Source organism: Macaca mulatta, chromosome 5 (genome assembly GCF_049350105.2).
Source record: "Macaca mulatta isolate MMU2019108-1 chromosome 5, T2T-MMU8v2.0, whole genome shotgun sequence".
In the NCBI taxonomy this organism is placed as follows: Eukaryota; Metazoa; Chordata; class Mammalia; order Primates; family Cercopithecidae; genus Macaca; species Macaca mulatta.
In genome coordinates, this window is record NC_133410.1 from 158,921,809 (window position 1) to 158,935,311 (window position 13,503).

At 36.4% G+C, this 13,503-nt stretch overlaps 1 protein-coding gene across 6 annotated transcripts in view; it reads right to left on the reverse strand.

Moving 5' to 3' along the window:
* LRBA (LPS responsive beige-like anchor protein) overlaps nucleotides 1–13,503 on the reverse strand; it is a 766,998-nt gene that overhangs the window by 70,991 nt on the left and 682,504 nt on the right. For all 6 annotated transcript variants that reach the window (XM_028848808.2, XM_028848811.2, XM_028848807.2 and 3 more), the window contains one exon: nucleotides 13,195–13,362. In XM_028848808.2, coding sequence (XP_028704641.1) covers nucleotides 13,195–13,362 — 168 coding nt within the window. The remainder of the gene's footprint in view (nucleotides 1–13,194; nucleotides 13,363–13,503) is intronic.

Below are 13,503 nucleotides of genomic sequence, written 5' to 3' on the forward strand. Positions count from 1 at the left end.
ACTGAGTCCCAGCCCAGCCTCACTACAATCTCCAGTTCTTGTAGCTGTCCATCTACTACAGCATAATCCCAGCTGCCAATCTGAAAGAAACCAGCTAGTCAGAGCAGACACAACCAACAGAAACAAACGTCAGTCAATAATGTTCAGCGGCACTGTGTTCATGGATAATTTCAAACAGTATCTCTGTCTAGAACACTGATGTGCTCATTCAAAACACCTCCATCTCTGGCTACTGGAAATGAGTAGATAAAGCAGCCTGCCTAGAAAAATAAGTGGAATGTCTTCAAAGAGGTTGCCAATGCTAAGAAGCAAATGTTGAAAAAACAGTGGAGTTCTTAAGGGAAAAAAAAAAAAGCCAACAACATCCAGAGAGTTAATTTTTACCTTCAGAAGGTTAAATTATTTCTCAAAATCAGACAAATACGTTTAAACTGTGTCATGAAAAGCAGCAGTCATGGGTTATTCATTTGCTAAGAGTGACCTAGATGAAGTAAAGATGGTGCCTGAAAGGAAACAGGGGTTCATGACAAAAGTCATCAGTATAATAGAACGGCTCAGAATTCTGTAGTTAACAGGAAAAAACATCATAAAAATATTAATACTTTGCTTCATGCCCTTGAGTGTATAATTTAGTTATACCTAACTTAACTAGTAAGTCTGCAAAAGACATAATAATGAGCAAAATACAAAGAGTAGCTTTACTGACAACTTTGATGCTCATTTAATTGAATAAGGGAATTTTTGTCTGATGATTGTGGTTTTGAAGTGAAAGAAACTCTGGCATAATTTTATGGTATTTTAAATGTAGGTTTTCAATTAAAACCTGACTAATCCTTACCGTTTATTTGGCTTCTCATTGTACAGTTCCTGCTCTGCACTGTGTCAAATATGCCATCTGTGTAACACACTTCTGGCCAGAGATACTTCATGATTATTTCTATAACACTTTGAATTGTGACTGCATGAAATCTTAACTTATTGTATTCAATACTCCTAATTTACTATATTGTTACAACCACTGTAATCGTGTCCTACTCTTAAATCTCACTACAGTCACAAAAAAGATTCTTGCGACACCTGCTTAAAACAGGCTTACAGACCACTCCCCCAACTATTTAACAAATGTTAACAATGCTATAAATACTAATTGTGTTTATGCTTTCTGAAAGATTCACTGCAGCCAGTGTTCTGCAGCAGTGTTGGAGCTGAAATGAGCTGTTGACTCCCACCAACAGACTGATGGAATTCTAAGCCAAAAATGCTTTTCCTTGGATAAGATATCTGATTTGCTACTGCTGTCATGAAACTGGGGTCATGTAAACTTAAACACTGCTGCTGCTTCTTTTGGAAAACAGACCTCAGAGTGATTACGCATAGCTAAGACAGCATTTGGAAGGATAAATTTGGAGAAGGGAAAACCAACCACTGACACTAAACACAACTTAGGGAAAATTTTCAGGTTTTACTTTCATGTTGAGGTCACTTGTATATAGTAATTCTTTAAACTGGGCAATATCATGGCTCTCCCTCTTCCCTATTTATCAATGCAAATAGAGCTGAGTTCCATTTTCAAAAGGAAATTTAAAACTTTAATTTCTGAACTCACATAAACATAAAACAATGTATTTACGTGAAAAGTAAAGAAGAAAATGACACTTTCAGAGGAAATGTAGCAAGTACTTATAACAAAGTAAAAGGTGAAAAAGCACAGATAATATTGTTCATATTAAGGTTGTCTGACAGCAACATCTATCTGCAAGTATCTTTCAGCCTTTGAACCCCTACCCCTTCTTCCAACCTCCAGGCACACCCCGAGATCTGCCCTGGTGCCCCCTATACAACAACTGCTCCAGACTCTGCTGTTTTTGTACTTTTCCTTTTATCAAAACCTACTGTCCAGTCTTGTTCACAGACAGCCATATGATTGGAAAGGATTTTTTAAAAAGGATTTGTAACCAAATAAGTGATCTCTAATGGTAGAATTTCAGGCATTAGAAAGGATGGTGAGTTCTGTGGCAGAGGCTTTTTTTCTTTACATACACATCAAAGTGCATCAGAGAGGAACTTATAGCTAGACATTAGCATGTGACTCTCGCATTAGTTACCAATTTGAGGATGAGAGCTTTCTAGTTTCTCACTTTATACTTTCTGTATTACTAGACTCTTGAAATAGTTAACATGTATTGCTTTGATAAATACATTTTTAAAGTACTTTGTATAACTATTTAATTATACACACACAGACAGACACAGGCACACCCAGAGATCTAGAATTCATGAATCTTAAGCCAAAAGTTTTCTTGCTTTTAGATAATGACAAAAACTACAATTAACAGCGATATATCTAAGATATTTTCCCTAAAAGTAGAAGTGTTCTTTGTGTTCCCCATCAAATATGATGGGAAAAAATGAAGAAATAAACTCAAATGTTAAAAAGTATGAAAACTCCCATAACTCAGTGGGTTAAATAAAGCATACACAGAAAATTAAGAGATTGGAGGTACTCTGATTTCTGAGTGAGATAAAAGTTAAGAAATTGTAAATCCCTTCATCCCTGTCAAAGTTACATGAAGATCATTATAGACAGCCAGTACCCTAATAACACTGAATGTTGAGAAAGAACATGGCCAAAACCCAGAAAGTAATTACAAAACACCTCTGAGCAGCCAAAAACAAAGTCAGTATTCACATCCTCATGTTAACATATATTGCTTGTTCAGTTTTTCAAGAAGCGGCTTCTTTCCCCCTGAAAAGGGAAAAAGAGTTGTGTTTGGCCTTTTCTCTCTCTCTCATTTTCAAGAGACATACTTTTTTAGAATATAGAAAGAGGCAGATTAAAGAATTCCATGATCTCATTAACCAAAGATAATGACCATGAACATTTTGGGGTCCATAATTCCAGGCTTTTCCTCATGCACTTGTGTTTTATATGTTTCATAACATTATCTGTTATTCACTGTAATATGGCAAAATATACTTCCATGGTAATACATGTAGATTTACGCAGCAACATTTTTGATGACATACAGTATTCTATTGTGTAAATTTACCAATATTTAATTAACTAGTTCTCTACCGGACATTTATGTTGCTTTTTTTTTTTTTGCTATTATGATAATATGGTTTGGCTGTGTCCCCACCCAAATCTCATCTTGAATTGTAGTTCCCATAATCCCCACATCGTGGGAAGGACCCCATCGGAGGTGATTGAATCATGGTGGTGGTTTCCCCCATACTATTCTTGTGATAGTGAGTGAGTTCTCACGAGATCTGATGGTTTTATACGGGGCTTCCCCCTTCACTCTGCTCTCATTCTTCTCTCTCCTGCCACCTTGCAAAGAAGGACATGTTTGCTTCCCCTTTCACCATGGCTATAAATTTCTTGAGGCCTCCACAGCCCTGCAGAACTGTGAGTCAATTAAACCTCTTTCCTTTAGAACTACCCAGTCTCGGGTATGTCCTCATAGCAGCATGAGACCAGACTAATACATATGAACAACTAGATAACTGAATATTTTTTTCACACTTGGTCAATTACTACTTTTGGTTAGAGTTCTAAGTAAATAGTGCATGAACATTTTAATAATTAATACAGATTGCTATAAAGATTCAACCTATTTTCATTCTCCCCAAATATATGACAGTATCTGTTTTCATTAAATTTTATCATTAAAATTGATAACAGTAAAATTTTTATCATTTTTAATCTTAGATAATCTAATGGACAAAAATGCTATTGTGTGTCCAATTTAATGTTATTGATTAATAGTGAGGATGAACTGCTTCTCTTACTGGGTCTTGCTATTTGCCCAGGCTGGTCTCAAACTCCTGGGCTTAAGCGATCCTCCCACCTTGGCCTCCCAAAGCATTGGAATTACAGGTGTGAGCCACTGTGCTCAGCTTAAAGTGCTCTTCATATATGCCTTGCATTTCATCTTTCATGAGTTTTCTATTCCTGTACTTTGTTATTTGTTGTTGCTTTAGATGTTCAGAAACTTCCATTTTCATGTAGTTTTTATACATGAATATATTAATTTCTTTAATGACTTTTAGTTTTGATATTAAACTTACAAAGGCCTTCCCCTTCATGTAATCAGGAACAGAAATGTCAGTGTGATAGGACACATCAACGAGGAAGAGAACAGATGACATGAGATCAGAGAGGTACGCAGGGCCAGATCATGTGAGTCAAGCAGATTTTATTCTATGTCTGATGTGAAATAGGAAAGTTTAAGAAGGAAGTGAAATGATCTGACTTACAGTTTCAAATACCACTTTGGCAGCTCTGTGGAAAGTGGACTGTAGGTAGGCAGGGATAGAAAAAGGTGACATGGTCTACTAACGTTAGTCCAGTGGGGAGAGGATGGTGGTGGCTTGAACTAATAATAATGAACAGACATGAATGGTTTCCAAATATGTTTTAGAGATCTCACCAACCTGGCTGCTCTTTTGAGACAGAGTCTTGCTCTGTCACCCAGGCCGGAGTACGGTGGTGTGATCTTGACTCACTGCAACCTCTGCCTCCTCAATTCAAGCAATTCTCATGCCTCAGCCTCCCAAGAAGCTGGAACTATGGGCACATACCACCACGCCTGGCTAATTATTTTTATTTTTATTTTTTTAGGGACAGGGTCTCACTATGTTGCCCAGGCTAGTCTTGAACTCCTGCCCTCAAGCAGTCCTCCTGCCTCAGCCTCCCAAAGTGCTGAGATTACAGGTGTTAGCCACTTTGCCTGGCCTATCACCAACTTCTTATGCTCTCCCTACCTACCACATGATTTTTTTCTAGTCATAGAGCCATACTGTGCTCCTTCCCACATGCCATACTCTCTGCTTTTAATGTCCCTTCCATTTCTTTTGCTTCACCGACTTAACTCAAATTTCTTAAGGATTATGTTCAGACAGTTGATACTTTCTTAATCTGGGTTGGAAATGCCTCCTTTGTGCTCCTGTATCAGTGAACGTAACATTGCCATATATATATTTATTTACATATATACACACACAGACATATGCACATATGCATTTTAAAATATATATATATTTCTGAACTTCATCAATGAACTATTTCACACTAAGATACTAATGTCTAGATACTGAGCTCTCAACCTTTGAATATTGCAGACAGCATTTATATGAAAATTAATGGGTGAATTCTGGATAAGGATACAGAATTGTTCTAGAAACCATGCCTATAAATACAATTATACTTTAAATATATTAATTTAAGGAAAATACTTATGTTAAATCTTTTAGAAGAGGGAAAATTATTTTATAAAATATTCATCATGTATTTAATTTGTGCATTTGGATTTTAAGAGAATTTTTTTCTTAGTAAAAATAGTTATTCTTACTCATATCTGACCCTGAATTCAAATACTCTAATTTTTATCTTTTTTGAAAATTTCTTCTTTCCTTGGGTTTTACTTTTTTCAAAAATGGGGTTAGAAAGGCTTAATAAGGTTGTGTTTGAAAGAAAAGAAGTGAATGAGACAAGCCAAAATCAGCAGAATAATCAGAAAACAATCAACTTTTATTATTTGTCCCTTATCTATAAAAGAATATATGTAATACTGAGGAACTAGAATAGGTTAAAAAAATGTTAAAGGCAGGGAAAAAAAGAATAGTGCCAAAATACAGAGAAATAAAGAAGAGTAAACAGATAAGAATATATTCTTAAGTTGGGGTCACAAGATAGTTTTTGAAAGATTAGCATATTTCTCTGAAAAAGAATTCTTTCTGGTGTGTGATATATGTAAATGCAAGCATAGTTGTATATTGATAACCCAGCTGTTTTCTAAAAATTAAAAACAACATAAACGTTTAATGTGCTGTAGGCTGTTTCTCTGATTACTCTTCCTCCTCTTATGGTTATTATTTCTATCGTTTAGTGCTCTTTTTATAGAGAGATTATTTTTATGATCACTTACTATGCCATATGTATTAACCATTCATTCTACAATAGAAACTTTCTCAAGAAGAATGGCGCTTTCCCAATATAGTAGGTGATTACATGACTTGTATGTAGACAACTTGCCTCTGTATGACTGTGAACATATTTCTAGACTGAATTAAGTGTATAGAAGTGAACAGAAATAAGTAAAGTATAGCTACCAAACAGAAATTAGTCTAATTTGCTTTTGATAGTGGAAAGGTAGAAGTCTATCCCTGTACCATGATTGTGGTTTTGCAGAAATAATGCTTTAATATAAACCAAGCAGATACACAAATGCGCTAATATTAATGATATTAAAGCACCTTAGAGAAACAAGATTCTGAAGAAAAGAGAGGCGTGACCTGGAGGTGCGGGTGGGGAGTAAATGAGTAGAAGGCAATAGTGAAAGTTTCACAGCTGGCATGAAGCCTGTGACAAGACTTGACTTGGTGGCTGTCCCAGGCCGGGCGTTGCAGGCACATGATTGGCCATGGGGAGAGCACTAGGAGCTAACTCCCCGTTGCCCTTGTTTAGCTGTACTCCAATCCTAAAGTTTTAAAGGAAACACTGTTTATGAAGACAGAGAGGCAGTCATTAACCATCCCCTTTAACAGTTCTCCACCCTCGTAGCACTTTGCATCACCTTACCCACTTCTGTTTTCTTTATAGCACTTGATATAATTGAAATTACAGTCTTTAAATTTTATTTTCTTTGTGCCCCATTAGAATGTGAGCTCCAGGAGGGAACAGACCTTGCCTGTCTTGCTCATCTCCACATTTTTAGCATCCTGAACAAAATGAGTATTTGTTGAATAAATGAATTAGTAATGAATGAGAGGATAAACTTTTCCAGTTTATCAGTCCCTTCCTTCCTTTCTTATCTACCTAATCCAGCCTAGGTTCACATTTCATCTTTTCTACAACATCCCTTTAACAGTTTCATCAGCTACCCTTGCACCTTCAATCCTTTTTCATACATTTCACCATACTTCCATGGCAAACCCCACCTGTGTCTATCTTTCTGTCTCCCTCTCTCTCCAGAAACACACAAGCGCACGCACACACACATCCCTCTCTGTTCAACTTTTTTCTACACCTATTCTCCTGATGTTGAAAACACAGAAAAACAATATTGAAAGGAAATTATAATTATTGAGCAGCACCCATTAAGCATAAATATAATCTCATCCTTGGTACAAACCCTCATAAAGAGAATCTTGTTGCCTTTCCACCTCATTCATACACATTTATTTACACAAGTCCCCATGCGACCTGTCTACTCTCCAATCCAAGATGAGGCCCTATTGTTCCCTCCTGTTCAGTGCTTATCTCTATCTACGCTCTGGGTTTTGTTCTTCTCCACTTTCACACAGAGCTTGATAGTGTATTACACACTTTCTGTCCTGCATGTCTGACATGCTTCCCTCCTTTTGGATCTTTCCCATTAACACAGAAACATAGTCCAATATTTACTCATTTAAAAAATTATCCTTTAGAGTAACTGCTGGTGCATGTAAAGATTTCTTTTTGTGGTGACGAAAATGCTCTTAAATTGTGGTGATGCTTGTACAACTCTGTGAATATACTAAAAACTATCATACACTTTAAATGTGTGAATTGTAACATATGTGAACTATATCTCAATAAAGCTTAAATTATTTTCTTTATTTACTGTGTTTACTTCAACATCTCCCATTCATTAACACAATCCTCTACCTTCTAAGCTACTTCTCTAAGATCACCAATGATCTCTTAGAAAAATCCAGTCAGTACTTTTTAATTCTTATCTGTCAATCTTCTTTCAGATTCTAAACACACATATTAGTGACATGGAGTCATGTCACCAACCTTCAGTGGTTCCCTACTGCCTTATGACGCAGTTAAAAGTATTATTTTTTAAAGACACGGTCTTACTCTGATGCCCAGGCTGGAGTGCAATGGCAGGATCATAGCTCAATGCAGCCTCCAACTCCTGGGCTCAAGCAATCCTCTCACCTCAGCTAGGACAATATGTATGTGCCACCATGCCCAGATAAGTTTTTCATCTTTTCGTAGAGATGAAATCTTGCTATGTTGCCCAGGCTGGTCTTGAACTCCCAGCCTGAAGCCATGCTCTTGCCTTGGCCTCCCGAAGTGCTGGAATTATAGGTGTGAGCCACCATATGCCCTGCTGAAAATTATTTTGTATGGTATTGAAGACTGGCTCCTGTGTCTCTCTCACTCATCTGCTCACCTTCAGTTCATTCCACATACACCATATTCTCTAGCCATCTCTTTTATCCATGTGCAGGAAGGGTATGCAGTTGCCTCCGTGTAGGTAACTTTTGCTCATGACTCTACCCAATGATCTTATTCATCCTTCAATATGCAGCTCCAGTCTCTCATTCTCTGGAAAACATGCCTGGATTCTGTCAGTTGGGCTTAGTACCTATCCTATGCTTGTGCATACATACATACATATATTTATCTCCATACTGAATTTATCAGATCATACTATAATTGTTTACTTATACTTATTTTCCCATTAGATAATGAACTCTAGCTGAGGGAGGGCAGGGACTTGCCTTTCAACCCTTTAACCTTATTACATGATTTGAGTTTAGTAAAAGGTTGTTGAAAAAATGAATAAATTAATGACCTAATCATGTTTTCTGCTTTCTTGCCTCACTTAACAGTGAACTCGGCATGTGTCCACTAGGAAATGGTCTCTAATAACTTCTCTAGTGTTAACATTGTATGATTCTTTCTATGATCTAATCAGTAGTTCACATTCCTTTTATAGTTGTGTTTTCTAACCCAGGGATTTAACTGTGAGCAACATAAGGGAAAGAACTAACACTTGCTGGGTACTTATGAGGGGATAGGCACCATGCCAGGTGGTTTACATGCATTATATGTCATCTCATCCTCTGTAGAGTGGGCATTATTGCATCACTTCTATATACAGGAAACAGAGACTGAGGAACACAACCAGTAGGCGTCAGGGCCATGACTCAAATTCATATTTATTTATTTGTTTGTTTCTTTGTTTATTCTATTATATCACACTGCATTGTACTATAGGATTTAGCACTAGTAAATGGTATGAAAAGGCTATAATAAAAGACTATTCCCCCCAACCTTTCCTTTTTGAGACAGGGTCTCACTCTGTTGCTCAGGCTGGAGTGCCAAGGTACAATCATGGCTCACTGCAGCCTCAACCTCCTGGGCTCAAGCAATCCTCCCACCTCATACCGCACCCAATAGCTGGAATTATAGGTGTATACCACCACACCCAGATAATTTTCAAATTTTTTGTGGAGATGGGGCCTTACTTTGTTGCCCAGGCTGCTTTTGAACCCCTGGACTCAAATGATCCTCCTGCCGTGGCCTTCCAAAATGCTGGGATTACATGTGTGAGCCACTGCGCCTGGCCCCATTTATTTTAATGACACTCAGAAAGCTCTGTAAATTAAATGTGTATATTTATTTTAATAGTGCTAAGTAACAGAGCACTATATTCTCATTTCAAGAATATCAAATACCTACCAGACTTAGAACATCACAGGCCATGTTTAATAAATGCCGAATCTAATATAGAATATATTATATATACATATATGTCTATATAATGTATAATATAAAAATAAATCAGGGTGTGATGAGTGGAAGACTATCAGTTAAGGCATATTTTTCTCATAATTAACTACTTAGGGTTGTGGTGAAGAATAGGAAGTCAAACTTAAAGCAAAAGTTTTAATAGTCTTTAGCAAAAGTTGATCATAAAAAATAAATATTAAAAACATATTTGTTGCCAGGTGCAGTGGCTCATGCCTGTAATCCCAGCACTTTAGGGGGCCGAGGTGGGCAGATCATGAGGTCAGGAGTTCGAGACCAGTCTGGCTAATATGGTAAAACCCCGTCTCCACTAAAAATACAAAATCAGCCGGGTGTGGTGGTGCATGCCTATAATCCCAGCTACTCGGGAGGCTGAGGCAGGAAAATCACTTGAACCCAGGAGGCGAAGGTTGCAGTGAGCTGAGATTGCACCATTGCACTCCAGCCTGTCAACAGAGTGAGACTCCGTCTCAAAAAAAAAAAAAAAAAAAAAAAAAAAGATTATCACATAATCCAGAAATTCCATTTCGGGGTACATATCCAAAAGAATTGAAAGCAGGGATTTGAACAGATGGTGTACACCCATGCTCTTGGCTGCACTGTTCATAATAATCAAAAGATGGAAACAACCCAAAATGCCCATTGATATATAAATGGATAAACAAAATGTGGTATATACATACAATGGAATATTACTCAGCCTAAAGAGAAAGGAAATTGTGATACATTCTACAGCATGGACGAATATTGAAGATATTATGCTAAGTAAAATAAGTCAGACATAAAAAGACAAATGTTGCATAATTCCACTTCTAGGAGGTATTCAGGATAGTCAAATTTATAGAGATAAAAAGTAGCACTGTAATGTACAGGGACTGGGGGAGGAAGGAATGAGGAGTTATTGTTTAATGCATACAGAGTTTCAGTTTGGGAAGATGAAACATTTCTAGAGATGGATGGTGGTGATGACTGTACAAGAATGTGAATGTTCTTGATGCCACTGAACTGTAAACTCAAAAATGGTAAAAATGGCTGGGGCTGTGGCTCACGCCTATAATCCTAGCACTTTGGGAGGCCGAGGGAGGCAGATAACTTGAGTTCAGGAGTTCGAGACAAGCCTGGGCAACATGCTGAGACTCCATCTCTACTAAAAATACAAAAATTAGGCAGGCGTGGTGGCAGGCACCTGTAATTGCAGCTACTCAGGAGGCTGAGGCAGGAGAATCGCTTGAACCCAGGAGGCAGAGGTTGCAATGTGCTGAGCTCACTCAACTGCACTCCAGCCTGGGTGACAGAGCGAGACTCTGTCTCAAAAAAAAAAAAGGTAAAAATGTTCAATTTTATGTTGTATATATTTATCACAATAAAGAATTTTATTTGAAATTATAATGTGTTAGTTTAGGTGAAAGAAAAACTATAATTGAGCTTATACCTATATTCAAATATCTATCTAATGTCTAAATGGAGTATTGCCACTTTGAAATATCCTACCAAGTCAATTTAAAATTTATTTTCCCATTGTTACATGCACTGAACTCAGAGCAAGAAAAGATGGTCAAAGACAAACATAAGTCTTCTAGATCTCTACTGTACAATGCTGTAGCCTCTAGTCATCTGTGCCTATGTAAATGTATATTAATTAAAATTAAACATTTAGTTCCTTAGTCACACTAGCCACATTTCAATGTACAATAACTACACATGCTTCATGGTTTATTAGACAGTGCAGACACAGAACACACTACAGCACTACAGAAAATTCTAGACAGTGTTCTTCTAGATTAATTCACAGAAAACTTCCTTAAACAATCATTGGTATGTACGTAGGGACGGTGGTCAATCCAGAATAAAAATAAAAAGCCATAGAGTGACTCATAGAGGAAACAACTAGCTGATTGAATGTTTTACTTTTTAACTAGCCATGACAAACAGATATAGGCCAAGTGACATTTTTATCATGAAAACATTGCATAACCTTTAATGAAAAGTAGCGCTATTTATGTCATCTTGGACATACCAAGAGACAAGTCTTTTAAGTAATACGATCTTGCATTGAGAGAAACAGTGTTAAGCATATTTTCATAGCAACTCTATGGAACATTACAGAATTTCAAAATTAGGAATATGGAGATTGCATATAGTGACACAAAAAATACATACTGATGTAGTAAGTACAACCAATTTATGCTGGTACAAAAACAATATGCTGGTATATTAAGTACAACCAATCTCTTTTTAAGAGATTATAAAATCAATTCTACAGTGCAAATTCAGTTATATATCAGCTATGCAGAGATATGGATAATTACTAAGGATAACAGGAGAAAACAAAAATAGCTGGTATATTTGTTGAAGAATTATGGGCATTTAACAGAACAAAGTAATACTGTTCAAATATAGCCAAAACGAACAAAAAAAAAAAAAAAAAAAAAAAAGAAAGAAAGAAAGTAAATAGGCCTATGCTATTTTATCCCAACAATAAAATTATGCACTGTTTTGTAACACTACCTGTATGTTGCTCTCACCTCGATACCTTTAGGGAATCCTATGTATATTCTGTGTCATATACTCAGTTGATGTTCTGATAAAATAAAAAAAACCCTGAAGGAGTATTTTCAAAAAACTGAACAACTGGAAGAGTCTTTAAGAGTTTATGTGACCCAATTCTCTGCCCCTACCGTTTTAAAAACTGAAACGTAGTAATTTAAAACTTGGGCAGTTTAACGCAAGTGTACATCTAGTACACAGTGCTTCTGTGTGCATACTAACTTATCTAGCACTTAAGCCAGGTGATAATATGGCAATTTATTTAAATATGTCCTTATATGTCTTCTGCATGATCAGGTCTTAGTAGAAGCATAAAAGAATGAATCAAGTGCTAGGGAAAAATGACAAATCTCACACATTACAAATAATGTTTCTTTCAAAATGATATCTAACTTTCCCCACGAATCAAAGCTCCTGGTTTCCTAAATGCAGTTGTGTTCTAAAATTGTACGGATTAAGGTTGCATCATTCAATTCTGTAATTTTTCATATGAAGTATACTGGAATTAGAAGGATGCATAATTAGATTTGAAATACTAAAAAAAGTAAGGTCTCCTACAGACTTTTTAGTGAGTGCTGCATTTGCCAAAACCATGTTTAAGTGTTTTACTTGAGAAAATAAATGACAAGAATAAAACAAGTTCAATAACATTTAACAACAATTTGATGACATAGGAAAGATTTGGACTTCAACCCCCTGCCATTAACTTCTATGTGGTTATATATGTTCTTAGGTATTACATATAAATATGTTTTATCACATTTCAATAAATTTATGCTCATAATCATATCTCTTTAATGAATTATTACTATTTTCCTACAAAAATCATGTGAGTAACCTCCAAATTTATATAAAATTATAAATAAGATTATCGATACCTTAACAGGTTCGAATAGAAAAAGCTGTCATCTTATATTGGGTCAAACATTTTGTTGGAAGGAATCTCTGGGTTCAAGTTCTTGCTAGGTCACTGAGAGACTATTCTGCTTAAGGCACTTTACATCTAGTTTCAGTTTCTTCATCAGTAAAATCAAAGGATGGAGGAGGTGTTCTCTGGCTCCTTCTAGTTTAAATATACCTGACTATAAGTTGCTTTCTCAATTCAGATAACTTACCTCTCTCAACACAGGATCAGTTATTGAATTCAGATTGACAGCTCCTTCATAGGTCAAGTAATAGAACACATTGAGGGCTCGAACAGCCTCTGGTCCTTGCTGTTTATAGCCAAAAATGAGATCAATCCATTGGTGAAGCTGGCAGGAAACAAATTCACTCTCCAGAGCCTGAAAAAAAGATATGGATTGTATTACTATGTTGAATTCCTTTTTTAAAATACAGAGAGACATTTAGAGCAAGCAGTAAAGTTTAACACTAACTTTACTGCGAACAAAGATTTTTAAAAAACAAAACTTGTGGCTGCGGTG